General features: G+C 27.0%; 4 protein-coding genes across 4 annotated transcripts; 3 read left to right on the top strand and 1 right to left on the bottom strand.

The window, feature by feature from the left end:
• Nucleotides 1-313: 313 nt before the first annotated feature.
• On the top strand, nucleotides 314-1768 carry MKS88_004673 (allantoicase; the record flags this gene model as incomplete). Its single annotated transcript, XM_067217869.1, has 1 exon — nucleotides 314-1768. The coding sequence occupies one exon, from the start codon at nucleotides 314-316 to the stop codon at nucleotides 1766-1768; it is 1455 nt and encodes a 484-aa protein (XP_067072254.1).
• A 1381-nt stretch (nucleotides 1769-3149) lies between these two features.
• MKS88_004672 (protein SOC3) lies at nucleotides 3150-7488 on the top strand (the record flags this gene model as incomplete). Its single annotated transcript, XM_067217867.1, has 16 exons — nucleotides 3150-3209; nucleotides 3398-3514; nucleotides 3938-4039; nucleotides 4182-4276; nucleotides 4405-4459; nucleotides 4635-4723; nucleotides 4910-5105; nucleotides 5350-5451; nucleotides 5649-5738; nucleotides 5912-5967; nucleotides 6123-6216; nucleotides 6437-6532; nucleotides 6719-6751; nucleotides 6853-6917; nucleotides 7231-7290; nucleotides 7413-7488. 16 exons carry the CDS (start codon nucleotides 3150-3152, stop codon nucleotides 7486-7488), a joined length of 1386 nt encoding a protein of 461 aa, XP_067072253.1.
• Nucleotides 7489-7856: 368 nt separating this feature from the next.
• On the bottom strand, nucleotides 7857-10517 carry MKS88_004671 (AP-3 complex subunit mu; the record flags this gene model as incomplete). Its single annotated transcript, XM_067217866.1, has 1 exon — nucleotides 7857-10517. One exon carries the CDS (start codon nucleotides 10515-10517, stop codon nucleotides 7857-7859), a length of 2661 nt encoding a protein of 886 aa, XP_067072252.1.
• Nucleotides 10518-13933: 3416 nt separating this feature from the next.
• MKS88_004670 (major facilitator superfamily domain-containing protein) lies at nucleotides 13934-15769 on the top strand (the record flags this gene model as incomplete). Its single annotated transcript, XM_067217865.1, has 3 exons — nucleotides 13934-15101; nucleotides 15270-15381; nucleotides 15712-15769. The coding sequence occupies 3 exons, from the start codon at nucleotides 13934-13936 to the stop codon at nucleotides 15767-15769; spliced, it is 1338 nt and encodes a 445-aa protein (XP_067072251.1).
• Nucleotides 15770-16401: the final 632 nt, after the last annotated feature.

Genomic DNA, 16401 nt, shown 5'->3' with positions numbered 1-16401 from the left:
TCTTGTATTGCGCTTATATTGCAACGCCACACGCTGTAATATGTATGTATTTGCATATGTGTACATGACCATATGTTTTAATATGCAGGCTTATAGACTAGACATACATATGTATATATTATATATGCATTTCTTTCTGGCTAGGTCCATTTGCCAGCATGCACCATATCATGTCCATATGTATGCATAGCTTTTTTTTTTCAAGAACTAAATGTGCATAAGTTAAAAATAAAATAAAAAGATAACAAGAAAAGCAGACAAGAAAAAAGAAAAACATAAAAATAAAGGTGAAGAAAAAAATAAATAAATCACAATGAACGAACAAGAAAGAACAAATGAGGAAGAAAGCAAAGTACTAAGCAAAGTAAATGAAACGAAAATTTCAAGAAAAAGAAAACTACAGGAAACTGAAGCAGATGAGAGTGATGAAGGAGAAGGAAATAATATTAGTAGAAAAACCTACAAGTTGAAAAAAAGAAAAAAAAAAAAATTTTTAAACATTTTTAATAACATTTTTAGCTGGATAATAAGTAAGAGTACAAAAATCCCATCTAAAGAAATTGAATGCATAAATGATGTAAATTTTTTCAATTTTACTAATGTCTTATCAAAACATTTCGGTTCTAAGGTTCTATTTGTAACAGATGAATCGATAAGTAAATCTGAAAATTTAATGATTGAAGAAAAAATAGGATGGATAACTAGAAGAAGAAGAGATGTAGGACATGAATGGTTAATACTGAAATTGAAGTACCCAAGTATTATATATGGTCTGGAATTAAATTTTGATAATATGGATGATGATATATGTCCACATTTATCGATTGAAGTTGTAGAAAATTCTTGCATAGATGAGATAATTAAAGAAGAAGAATTTATAATTAACGAAGCAGAAGGGAAAGAAGAAAAAATAATAAAAAGAAAAAGTTATAATTTTTTGGAATCATATAAAATAGATAAATCTATTTCAGATATATTAGAAAATCAAAATACTCCATGGGTTGAATTACTTCAAGCAGATTGTGTAGACTTTTTAAAATGTACCAATAAAAAAAGAGTATACTATTTTAAAATTAATGACCAGTCTTTAATTAAACCTTGGACACATATAAGAATTAATTTATATCCAGATGGAGGTATAAATAACATAAAATTTTATGGAGAATTTGTTTCTTTATTTAAAAAACATACAATTGTATCAAAACAAAAAATATTTTTAAATAAACCTGAAAATGGATGTACTTTAATTTATTATCATTGTGATAATATTTATAAAGGACACCCAAAATATATTATTGATTCATATAAAACAGATGGATTTTGTACTAAAAGATTATTTAATAGACCTCCTATAATCTTAAGAACACTATCATATAATTCTATTAAAAACATTTCTATCTTTAAATTTGGTGTTAGAGGTATAATTGAAAACTTTACAATTGACATAGGAAATTATAAATATGATCATCCAGAGTGTATACAAATATATTTGCTTGATTGCATAGATATTCTTACTTTAGACTTACTAGAGCAAAAAAGAATTTTTGAAGAAGATGAAAAATTAGAAAAAAAAAAAATTGACTGGTTACAGCTACCTCCATGTAAAATAGCTACAGATCATAAAAAAACATTCTACAATTTTAATTTATTAGAATATAATTTTACACTTATGGAGAGAACAGCAACACACTTTAAAATTTCCCTTCATCCGGATGGCGGAATTTCTCAGGTAAATGTCATAGGAACAGTGTTGTCCACTCCACCCTGAAGGAAAAGCAAAAAAATAAACAAATCAAAGGCTCGAAAAAAAAAAAATTCTGAACAAGGAAGAAATATGCAACAAATTGCTAGTGGTTGTTCAGAAAAAAGAAAGGAAAAAAAAAAAAAAAAAAAGGTAAGTCTAAAGAGAGCACGTCAAGAGTAAGCAAGTCAAAAGCGCAACTACATATTCGATAGAAGGATAAGAACAATATATACAAAAATAATTCGATAAAAGTGATAAATTCGCATAAATTCTTCACTTAAAAGAAAATATGTTTTATTACGTGCAAGCTACATGCTTTTCAAATATTATGCAGATGAAATAAATTTTTAAATATAACACAAATTTGTTTGCATGTTTTTTTTTTTTTTTATCTCCCCACATTTTTGTTATATATGCTGTATGTTTTGATCAAATAATATATATTTGTTTTACTTTTTTACTTGATTTTTTTATACATTTATTCACACATTTAACTTATTCGTTTACTTACTCATAAATTACATATTCTAATAAGAGTTTATTTTTGGTACTTTTAAAAATGCTAAAATGAAATAAAAAAATATAAAACACTTTTATATTAAGTGTGTGCACCCTTCTCCTCAATGTTCCGAATTCATTTAACAATTTTTTAAAAATTTTCCTTATTGGAGAATACTTTCACGCGTTCGCAAATTCCCAAAAAGAGCATGAATGTACATATATACACACATATACATATATATATGTGCTTGCGTGTGTGCTTTTTTACAGTTAAAATAAACTACTTATAATTTTAATACATAAAAATATTTATAAACGCTTTCATTTGTATATCAGTTAATGCGAAATATGTAATCAAACAAAAATCTTCCAAACCGAACCTATTTTTTAAAAATGCTAAGTCTACATAGCAATAAATTGGAGAAAAAAAAAGGAAAAAAAAACAAACAAACAAACACTTTTTTTCAGTTTCATATGGTGATAAATTGTCTAACTGCTTATATATCTCTTGTACTTATCTTGTCTAATTTTTTTTAAAAAATAATTTTTTTTGTAATTAAAGAGGAGCATAAAAAAAAGGAAAAAAACGAAACGAAACAAAACGAATGAACGAAATCGATGACAGATGTGGTGAATGTAATGTGTATAAATAAGTAAATAATAATATAAAAAATATAAAAAGTGTTAATATTACTCCTGTGCTCGGAATATCCCATATCCCTATATGTTCGCATACACGTATCTATATCCATAAAAATAGAGCTTAATTAAAATATAATTATTATTAGCATTGTTTTTTTTTCCTTTAATCCTTCTCTTTTACTACGTTACCCATATAATAAGATGAATTAGACTATTAAAAAAAAAAAAAAAATAGAAATAATTCAGAAATGAAAAATCAAAAATGAAAAATCAAAACAGCGATAAGTTAACTAATCTAAAGGATTTAGTTCCCTTTTATAAAGTACAATATATAAAACAACAGAAGAATACGTTAGTACATATATATACACATATATATGTATATAAGAACATACGAAGTAATTTTATTAGTAAACTATAACTACCATCCTTTTTCGAGGAGGTATCAGCAGATGAGGAGTTTTCTTTATATAAGCAACAAACTCTTTTACTGTTTTTTTTTTTTTTTAGAAAGACAATGAAAAGCTTAATGAAAATACCGAGGATATTGTTTATTCTGTAAAGAAGAAATTTAACTTCATAAAAGAAAAGGGGGAATCAACATTTAGTAAATATGAGAATACCAAGGTAAAACGCTAATACAGAGAAATAAAACGAATAGAACAAATAAATCGAAGAAAGAAGATAAAACAAAAAAAAAAAAAAAATAAATAAATCAAAATAAAACATAACAAATAAGAGCAACTCATAGCGAAAGTGCATGAAGAAATACTTTGAAATATACTTTCCTCTACATAAGTTTGCTTTACTTTTAATATAGAAAAATTTGGAATTATTAAATAGAGAATTAAAACTAAACAAAATTTCCCTCGGACAACAAAAAATTGTAATAATAAGAGGCTTATAAATTAGTTTCAGCCATTGTTTGTATATGCACATAGAATGGAAATACCTGAAAAATTCACACATAAACATAAATATATATATGTATGTGTATGTATATATATATATACCATTATACATACACACCCTTATGGGTTCCCAAATAAGGAATATGATGAACTGAAAGCGAAAAATGAGGAGATATTAAACAAATTTGAAAATCTAAAGCATTCTAAATATACGTACCAAATAATGCTACAAAGGGTGAAGGTACTAGTTAAACATATATATATATGTATGCACATATGTCCATACATATATACATGTGTAAGTCGTTAACAAATTCCAAATTGAAAATTATATGCATAAACCACTTAACAATGTCTATTTCTGTTCCTTTTACTCGAAACAGAAAGAAAAGAAGTTATTATACTTCTATTTAAATTCCTTAGAAAGAACTGTAAATAGTTTAAAAAATAGTGAAAGACAGCTTCATAATAACATACAGTAATAAAAAGAAGGAAGTATATAAAAAAAAATATCCTAAAACGTGAGAATACCCATATTACTCCCTATATACGTATACTGGTGTTCCTAGTTCACCCTAATTTTTCCTTTTCCCCTTTGAACAACAGGAAAATCACGTCAGAAAATAAAAATTTGAGGAAATCCATTGATGAGAAAAAAACGGTAAAATAAGTACTTCAGGCATAAGTAATATACATGCTGTATAGATATAAATATGAATATATATATCTGTATATGCGCATATCGCATGAAGGCGATAAAAGAAAAAAAGCAAAAAGAAGGGAATTGCAGAAAAGCGCAACACACACTTCTATACGTGGCATCTACCTATTGGCAGGAAATTGTAAAAGCCAAAAACAAGAATGAAGAAATACTTAAATACATGAATGTTAATAAGGAACACAGCAATATATTAAGGATAAGAAGGTATAAAAATACTTGCATATATATATATGTAAAACTGTTGTTTCTCTCTCTGTCTTTTTATGGCATGCAAGGATAATGTTTATTTCATTAGAACGATGAGCACATAGAAGAGGTTAAATAAAAAAAGACATGTACTATTCCTAATTAATATTTCTTTTTCTTTTTCTTCTTTTTTATTCTATTTAGGGAGATGATCAATGAATACAAAAATAATAAGTTAAACAACGCAGATATAGCATTAATGATGCAAGAAAAAAGAAAATTCAAGAAACTTCTTATTTACTATCTACTGTATAATAATTATCTAAAATTAAATGCCTCCAACATTTTTGAAAATGCGAGCAATATATATGCTACCATATCAAAGTTGAGGGAAGCAACAGTAATAAAAACAAAGAATAGATAAATGAAAGAATAAACAAAATAAACGTCTACATATCCATGTGAAGATGGGGAACATGGACAAATTTGAAAAGACTCAGGAACTAATATGAATTATATAAAAACTTAAAATATAAAGCAGCGAATAATGCATACTTGTGTATTTGTATATATATGCTCGTATAAGCCCATTTAATCCTTAATTTTTTTTTTTTTTTTCATTTCACCTAAATATTAACTCTCAGGGAGTTACGGACATTTACGACATAAATCAAAAGTTCCTAGACATTGAAAATAAAAAAAATTTATTACAAAAAGAGGAAGAGTTATCGCAGAAGAGACTTGAAGTAAAATAAAAATTAAACTATCACCTCTGTTCATACTAACTTAAACTTATTCTTTTTCTTCCCTTTTTGCAAAAGGAGGATCATTACATTTTTTTTTTATCCTTTCCATGACTTTCCAATGCTTCAATCGTTTCCATTTCATTCATTATAATATAATTTTCTTTTTTTTTTTTTTCCTCCTTTTTTGTATTACTCAGGATACCATTAAGGAATACATAAGCTTAAACAATGAAATCATAAACACTTTTTCAGAAGATAAAAACATATTGAGGAAAAAAATCCTAAATGTAATAATGAATTGGAAATATTTGCACATGTATATGTAATCTTATATATATATGCGTATGAAGATCTAAGTATATACATGTATAAACGTATATACATCCATACATACATACATACATACGTATATATATTAACACGAACGCGACTATTTTCCTGTGTTGCTCTTTCACTTTAGGAAAAGGAAAAAATATCAGAGGATATATACGACCTCTACAAGCTCGTATTTGCAAGGTTTATATATATTGCTTTATAAAAAAGAGACTTCAATGAAAAAAAAAAAATTTAATACAAATATATATACATAATCATAAATAAAATTCTTTATATTCCTTTCACCTTTTTATTACTTATCTTGCTGTACAATTCTTCGCCATTCTCAATTGAAGCGAAAAAGAATTAGAAGACATTAATATAAAATTGGACAAAATAAAAAAATTTTTGGAAAAACAAAATAATTATTTCCACTCTATAAATATGGAGGTAATCAACCTTCTGCGCATAGATTAGATGCAAACGCATAGGATATTTTGTTCACACATAAATGTGAACATAAATACATATGAACATATATACATATGTATATATATATATGTGTGTGCAAATATGAATGTTCCAGTATTTATATCGGTCCCAATACACAAACGTTGGCATATATCAGTATATACTACGACTGCACATTCACCCTGACGATCTCTTGCAGGATATGATGGAGTTTCACTCAAACGAAGACATGTTGCAGTATATAAAAAATTTAAAAGTAACAATTGAGATCCTCATGAAAATTACTCAGAAAAACGTAAAAAAAAATAAAATAAAAAATAAAACAAATAAAATAACAAATTAATAATTTGGAAATAAAACTTTCAATGTGCATAACAGTTTTACAACTTCAAATGATCTTTTTTTATTATTTTTTATTTTTTATTTTTTATTTCTTCTTTTCTTCTTTTCTTTTTTTTTTTTTTTTAATGCCAAATAAAAGAGGGAAAATGGACATATTAGCAGGTCCTATAAGGTATGTACATAGTTGCGTACACAGTGACACGCATATACACAAAGGGGATAATTTAAACTACAATCATTTTATTTACCTTTTCTTTTTTTTTTTTTTTTTAGTCTTTAGAATTTTTGGAAATTATAAACTTGTATAAAAACGTTGACTTTCACAAGAACATGTGCAGGTAAAAAAAAAAAAATAAAATAAAATAAAAAATGTAATATAGCCATAAGGTAAAACTACAGTATAACTATATTGCATTTAAAAGTGCATGAATTGATAAAATGAATATTTGAATATATATTATAACATAAAATAGTGTAATATAGCACAATACAGTACAATACAATGTAGCATTGTAGAGTATGTGCATAAATAAAGAACGATTTCGATTTCAACTTCTACTGTCGAACTAATTCACAATTCAAAATTTTGACTACTTAAAATTTTAACTGCTCGCTATTTTCCTCTCATTTTTTTATGTGCCGCTATTATAGGGTTGACGACACTCAAGATCTTGAAAATACAATAAAATTAGGTATTTGTGAAGCACGTCTGTATATATATATCTGTAACTGCATACAACTACTATTTTTTTTTTTTTTTTTCTAGCTATGAAAATACACAGATTATATTTCCTTTTTTTGTTCTTCTTAATTTGGTTGGCTATTTTTAACAGAATCCAAAATATTAGCCAAAGGAAAGCATCTGTGATTAGCACACAGCCAGAAAGCAAGGAGGAAAAAATAAAATAAAATAAAAATAACGATAAATTATTTTAATTTAATAAACAGACAGCATAATTCAAACGCTAACGTTAACACTACCATTTCTAAAATATCGCGCTTGGCTCCTTTTTACTCTCTCATATTTCTTCGTCTTTTATTGTATGTGCTTTTTTAATATACGTTCCATATATATAACATATATCTATATCTATCTACCTATATATATATATATATATATATACATATATATATATATATATACATATACATATATATATACATATACCTTCCGATCAACACTTCCTCACACACTCAGTTTCTTTCCCCCTTCCCTCCTTTTTTTTTTTTATCTACATGAAATGTATATCCCATTGCACTACTACACTTACCTTTTTTTAAAGTCTAAACTCTATATTATTAAAGACAGTAGCATATCTACATCTTTTCTGTACACTTAAATTTTGAGGTTCAACAACTTCTATTCTGTTTACTTTTCTTCCAGTAACTGAAAAGCCTTTAATTTTTAAGCTAGCAAAAACAGAAAAGTTGAAAGTAGAGTATATCAAAGTATTATTATTCCAATAAGTGAAAGCATGGGCACATATACAGTGATCATAAAGTCCATTACAATTGCAGACTAATGGATGGATGCTGTTATCAATATGTAGAGGTAATTCTGTATTCTCAGAACGCTTTATTTGCATAGATATAGTTGCTGATACAGGTATGTTAACATCTATAACATTTTCGATATGCCATACAACTGATTTTATATCATCTCTATATACCATATGCCCTATTTCACTACGAAAACTAACTGAACATATAAAATTGTGCACAGGGATACTTAGACAAATATCTTCATAGTGAGTTAATAATAAATTACTATTGTGCGCTGTACCAACATTATAGAAAAAGACCTTCAGTTTCATTTTGTACATATGTTCTGATTCTATATACTGCACATTACCTTTTACAATAATCGGCAATTTGAATTTTTCATTTGGTCTATTATATACAATATAACTATTCATATCATTATTTAGGTTTATTCTTTCTCTGCTTTCCATATAGTCGAAACTGTTATTATTACTTGCAGATTCATTATCTTCCGCGTCATTGCTATTATTTATTATATCATCATCGTCATAGTTTTTGAAAACGTACTCCTCATTACTATTAACAGTTGCTTCTGCACTGTAACCCTCGGTCATACTTCCTGTGATAAAATATTCTGCACTGATGCGTGGTCCACTGATCTGTCTTTCAGCAGTGTTTCCTTCATCGATTTGTTTCTCTGCACCGTTTTCCTCATCGGCTTGTTTCTCAGCACTGTTTTCCTCATCGAAGTACTCCTTAAAAATGTACCTTTGACCAACCTCTTCTTGATCATTACTTCCCTCATCGGAGTATTCCTTAAAGATGTATCTTTGACTACTCACATCAGTGTCGGCAGTTTCCCCTTTGGCACTTTGCGCCAAAAACGAATCAACCCCCATATTCTTACATTCATCATCCACAACAGAATTATTCATAAACATATCTTTCGCATCCTCTTTCTTTCTATCAGCCTTCTTTCTGTCTCCCTTCTTCTTATCTACCTTCTTTCTGTCTGCCTTCTTTCTATCTAACTTCTTTTTATCTGCCTTCTTCATATCTGTCTTCTTCATATCTGCCTTCTTCATATCTGCCTTCTTCATATCTGCATTCTTCATATCTGCATTCTTCATATCTGCATTCTTCATATCTGCATTCTTTCCATCTTCATCATTTTCATCTTCATCATTTTCATCTTCATCATTTTCATCCGTATTCTTCCCGACTGCACCCTCATTCTCATGAGCTTGTTCCAAAACAGCGGGGGAAAACTCCCTCTGTATATTTTCCCCACCACCTTCTTGTATATTGGGCTCGTCGACCTCACTTACTGTCCTCTGGAAATTCTCAACTTCCTCAGTAGTTCTATATTCAGCAGTTGGCACAGCTTCACTCTGGATATTTAAAACATCCGTTAACTGCTCCGATGCGTCATACGGGAATCTTGAGGTGTAACCCAAAATATTAGTTCTCTGATGCACTAGTTGACGGAAATCATAATATTTCATAAGTATATACTCTTCATTTAAAGGCACAAAATATAAGACATTCCTTTCATTTTCTGTACCATCTGTGTTATATAATCTATCATATCTAACAGTAAAGTGTACAATAGACTTACTTAAATCTATGTCCATATTAAAATACAGCTTAATCAAGGTGAAACCATTTATGTTGCATCTGATATGTACATTACCTTGAACAGCATAATGAAGCAAGTAGTTATTATTATATACAATACAATGTACATACTCGATTATATCTATAAAAATCTCATTTATAGAATAGTTTATGTTGTTCGATCTCCAAAAAACATTCAATGCATCAATTGAGTTTATACTATTCCCATTGCTATAACTACTATTGATGTTATTCTCATCATCCGTATCACCCAACATGTAATAATTATTTCTCCTCTGTGAAATCATATTATATAAGTTACTTGGTATGGGTGCATATCTTAACGTTTCATTTAATATAGTACACTCACTTTTAACCAAACTTCTCAAAATAGAATCAACAAACAAACTAGGCTTTCCTCCTTGTGCTAAAATTTCATTTATTAAAAAATTTACAGATGAATAGTTCCTTATAAATATATGCTCAGTTAAACAATCCGTGTTAAAATACTTCTTTATGCTTATAACTATTTCTTGAATTACCTCAACAATTAACCCTGGATTGTTTTCATTCCTCTTCAATGATATAAAAAATAAATTGTCCCTCTTAACTATATACACAAAACTATTGTAATAACACCCCAATAATACACTATCCTTTTCCTTTTCTCTAAGAAACAACATGCATTGATTATTCGTGCTTTGCTTATTCTGCGTTATGATGGACTTCAAGTTGTTATGCAAATAGTTATTATGCAAGCTTCTATTCCTCATGTGATTGTCGTATATATGTTCCGTTAACAATTTCCCGCCGGACGTATAAATGCAAAAGACATCCATTCTGAGTATGTTCCCTTTATTCTCTAGTATCCCCGTGTTTTGTGTATATTTATGTTCGCGCGCTTGCGTTATAGGAGTACTCAAGTTGTGTATAAACTCAAGCTATATATATACCCACGCTGTATATGTACTCAAGCAAATATATATACCCACGCTGTATATGTACTCAAGCAAATATATATACCCACGCTGTATATGTACTCAAGCAAATATATATACCCACGCTGTATATGTACTTAAGCAAATATATATACCCACGCTGTATATGTACTCAAGCAAATATATATACCCACACTGTATATGTACTCAAGCAAATATATATACCCACGCTGTATATGTACTCAAGCAAATATATATACCCACGCTGTATATGTACTTAAGCAAATATATATACCCACGCTGTATATGTACTCAAGCAAATATATATACCCACACTGTATATGTACTCAAGCAAATATATATACCCACGCTGTATATGTACTCAAGCAAATATATATACCCACGCTATATATGTATATCGGCTCTTTGTTTGCTAACTTAAACTATAATTTCCCCCTTTTCTTTTTGCTATAATAGAAATGTTCCTATGTTTGTATATTACGGTGTTGTTATGCGTTCGCAAATGAATGCAGATGTAGACACGATACTATGTGAGTATATTACCTGCACAGGAGTACTCGGATGTTATTACAAGTTCACTACAGTGCGACGAGTATTATTTGTATGTGTATTTACGTGTGCATTAATACACATCTGTGTATATGTATAAATATAAACAACGGAAAATATTCGATAGGTGCCATACGATTCTTAAAAATCATACAGACGAAAACATTAAGCAGAATATTACTAAAACGGGGCAACAGTTACACACCTATTTAGAAAAAATCAATAAATGGAAATCTATTGGGGGTAAAAATCACTTAAAAATGAAGTAAAAATCACTTAAAAATGGGGTAAAAATTAATTTAAAATGGGGTAAAAATCACTTAAAAATGGGGCAAAAATTACTTAAAAATAAGGCAAACAATACTTAAGAATGGGACAAAAAAGGCTCAAAAATTGGGGAAAAAATACTTAAAAACGTCGCAAAAGTGAGGTATAAAAATGAAAAAAAAAAAAAAAAAAATATGTATTTCAATTTCTTTTTAATACATCAAAAAGAAAAAAGTATCATCAGCAAAATATATCTCTTGCACATTCTCTTGAAGATACAGGGCTTTTTTTTTTTAATACATGTATTTTTCACGTAGTACCAGTATTATTTCTATTATTTGTTTTGTATAGGCATAAATTGTGTTTCTACGTACACATGTACTGTGTATGTAATGATGTATGTATGAATGCATGTATGAATGTATGTATGAATATACATATGAATATATGTTATGTATTTATAAATGTTACGTATTTACGTATACATGTATTTAAGCATGCATATAAGTATGTATGCATGCATGTATGTAGCATATACATATGCATATATATATACGATTAATAATAAGGACACTCATCACTTTACCCCGTTTGAATCAAGTATTAAAAGAAACGTATTATTCTGCTTTTGTATGTTCTTAAAATGTACACGTGAATTATCTTGAGACTACTAATGCAACTATTTCTGGACTTTATTAATAAAAATTTGTGTTTTTTTTTTGTTTTTTTTACGTTTCTTTTAACTTGATTATTCTTTCTTATTTGGGTGTATCTTTTTTTAAAATGTATTTTTTTTTTTTTTTACAATTAAATATATTTAAATTTATTTTAGTTTTAGTTTTAGTTTTACTCTTTTTTTTTTTTTTTTTTTTTTTTTTTTTTTTTTTTTTTTTTTTTTTTTTTTTTACTCTCTGTTCTGTCATACCATGCGGTACTTCACAGTGGCTTGGAATTTTTTGCTAAAATTTTAGCACATCTACCTACTTAACGTACATGTATAATATTTTTACTCGCAAATATATATTTATATATGTATTATGTATGTTACTGCGCCTATGAAGCTTCATAATATATACATATACATGTATATATTTATACACATATATTTTTATGTAATATTTCTATTTAAATAAATTTTAATCTAAATTCATATCTATTTATATATATCTTTATGCAATTATATTTTTATATGCATATATAAATATATATAAGCATACATTTTTATGTAACTTTATTTTTATGTGCATATACATATAAATTTTTATATACTTAAGTATACTCAAAAAAGGTATATACATATATACCTAAATACTTATAATAATGCTTAAAAAGATATAAACATGTAGAAGTTTATCTTTTTTTCATAATTTTCTTAATGTTATAAGTAAATTATTTGTTTCTTTTATTCATAAACTTTTTATTTGAATAATTAAGTTGGATGTTTTGTGTTTTTATTGAAATTATTTTAGAGATTTATAAGTGTTTCTTTTATTTCTTGTGAAATAAATGTTTGAGGTATAAGTTTAAAAATATTGTTACATTCTATTTTTAATTTTTTTGAAAAAATATTTTTTAAAAATAATTTTAAATTTAAAATTGATAATATTTTTTTTTGAAAAAATTAAAAAATTTTTTTTTTGCAAATTATAATTTTGCTCATTTTTATTTTTTGAAAAATAAATCAAGAATCTGATTAGTTTGCTCTGAGACATTTTGTGCTAGTGAGTCCTAGGAAAGGAGCTTGTTTAAATACATGTATGTGTATGCGCCGATACTGTTGCATCCATAAATATGTGATTGACTGGGAGATAAGAGTGTTGCATTTGAATATATGATATGAGTTATAGATGTGAATGGACGGTATGAATACACCGATATAATTTTACATTGGGTATGAAAACATAGGTAGGAGTACACCGACCTAGGCATACAGCACATAGGTGTGCTTATATACGTAGAATTACATATATATGCATACACACAAATAAGTATATATATATATATATATATAAATACATTGCATCCTTGTAAAAAAATATCGTAACAAAGTAAGCTTAACTTTTTTTTGAGCGATACACAGCTCTATGAGTAACCGACAAAATTGCATTACTGGGAAGAAGTTGGCTTATAGCTATATATGTACATGGGTACTTGCATAAATTTTTACATGCGTACATGTGTAATCGTATATATATTTATATGTGCATGTAAATTTAGATGCATATATATATGAAAATTAGTATAGAATTATTGGCCTATTGATTTAATTGCATAATTGCATGCTTGTGTACGGGCATACATATATATATATATATATATATATATATATATATATATATGTGTATATATATGTGTATATACATGTGTATATATGTATATATGTAAGTTTATGTATATACATAGTACATATGTGCAGTTTTTTTTTTTTTTTTTTTTTAAAAAAAAGCATATAACTAAATGAGAAAAAAAAAATATATAGAATGAAACTGCAAAAGGATGAGGAGAATCTGTTTTATGATAATGAAGAATACGAAAAAATTAAGAAAAATACGTTGTTTAAAATCTTACTGTCTGTTTTTATAAAAACATTATTTGAATCGTTTTTACAACCACTGTTACCATTTTATATATTAAATTACTATGATATAGAAGTAAAAGAATTAGGGATATTACTAAGTTTTTATTCGTTGTCTCAATGTGTTATGTGTTTAATAATAGGTTTTTTCTCATCAATAAATAAGAAGCATATTTTGGTATTTCTAATCATATTTAACTTAATAGGAATGTATTTATTTTATATTAAATTAAATTTTACATTATTAGTAATTAATAGAATTATTTGTGGAGGTAGTTCAGTATTTATTGTAGTTGTTAATGCTATAATAAACGATTTAGTAGATACTAATGTATGTATATATTATACATATATAAATATTTTTAATGCTATTGGTATTATATTTGGTCCATTATTATCTTCTTTTTTTTTAACTATATGTAATTTTCAAGTTATTCTAAATTTTAACACATTAGGATTAATTGTATCTCTTATTATTATTCTTACCATATCAAGTGAGTTACTAACACAAAATCAAAACAATATTCAAAGGAGTATTCTTCGGGTAAATCGCTTAGAGGGTGAAGAAGCACAGTATAACTTAAATGTCGATAAATGTTCAGAAAATGTTCTTACGAGTAGGAATAAGCAAGCCAAGAACAATTTTGCATGGTCAGAACTGAGGAAGGGTGATAGCTATGGCAATACAAATGATCGCAATGATAGAAGTAAAAATTTATATAATAAACCCATCACAGATGGTTTTAAAAAAGGGGAAAGCAGTATTAATAGCTACCGGTTAAACAACAAAAGGAGTTCGTCGGAAGCGGGTTACAAGGAAAATTTTTTTAATTATTATAATGAAGAATTTTCAGATATATCATATCAACAATTTTTAAGAAAAAACGATCATTTTTATATTTCAAGAATTACATTATATGTAAAAGAAAAGTTACATGCACTTGTTAATGCTACCCGTACATATAAATTCAAATGTTTGCTTTCAATTTGTTTATTTAGATTTACCTCAGCTTTCTCGTCAAATTTAATGAGCAACATTTTTTTTGTGTTCTACAACGACAACGTCTCATCGGGTAGACCATACATATTTGCATTCCCACGTACTTGTGCCTATATATATATATATATATATGTGTATGTATTTAGGTATTCATACAAGTACCGCAAATGGTGCAAATTTAAGATATGCGAAGAAGCATGGAAGATATATTTTTTTTTTTTTTTTTTTCTCCATTTAACAGATAATAAGCAAATACAAATTAGCGTTTTTGTATCTCTGAGTGGAATCATAATGATCTTTTATCAGTACTTTTCCTTCTCGTATATTTTGAAATATTTTGGTTATGATGGTATGTAAAGATTTATTCATGCATGCATGTGAGTGTGCTTGAATGTACTAGCGTATGCAATATATATATATATATATATATAAATATATATATTAATACATATATATATATATTAATACATATATATGACGCCTTTTCGAAAATGCCTGAACATACAACTTTTCCGCTTTTTTAAGTTTTGAAATGCTATTAACAATTTTTCGATAAATATGTTGATTTGTTTTTATTTTATGTATTTTTGCATATATGTGTTTACGCATTTATTCCATATTTATATTTTTAAAAAATGTGTCATTATACAATTTCCCATTTTGTAAATACACTTATCCTTCAGGCACGGCAATAATAGGATTGCTTATACAAAGTACAGGAATATTATTAACATACCATAGCATAAAATATTACAATTTAATTTTTCAATATATCAGCATTTGTTTTATTCATTCATGCTCTTATGCGTATATTGAGCCAATAATACCAACAATAATTTCCTTATTTTTTGTTAAGAATGATCAACTGTTTTCACAAAGTATAGTATCCTTTTTTAGATATTTATCTTTGACAATTTCACCTATTATATATAGCTATTATTATATAGAAAATCAACTGTTTCCATTTTTTATTTCGTCATGTGTATCTATTATATCAATTTTTTTTGTTTTTCTCTCATTTAAGTTTCATAACAAGATGAAAACGTCTTTGTCTAATTAAGGCGCCATTTTGCGAACTCTAGTATATATGCGTGCGCATATGTATATGTTACTTTATTTTATTACTTTATTTTATTACTTTATTTTATTATTATTTTTTTTTATTTGTTTATTATTTGTTACCCTTTTAATAAGCGTTATCTCTTTTATGTACGTGCACCCCAACTTACACATTAAACTTTCACACGACTCATGCCCACTAACACGCATTTTGAATTTATTTTTCAAAATGCCCATATTAGCTTGCAAAGGGTTATTACCCCGTTTTGTAATTACATTATTTCGTTTATGCAGTTATCATCTTCTTTGTTATT

Source organism: Plasmodium brasilianum, chromosome 12, assembly GCF_023973825.1.
Source record: "Plasmodium brasilianum strain Bolivian I chromosome 12, whole genome shotgun sequence".
Taxonomy (NCBI): Eukaryota; Apicomplexa; class Aconoidasida; order Haemosporida; family Plasmodiidae; genus Plasmodium; species Plasmodium brasilianum.
Note: the sequence above shows the minus strand (reverse complement) of the source record. Positions and strands in the feature narration are given on the sequence as shown.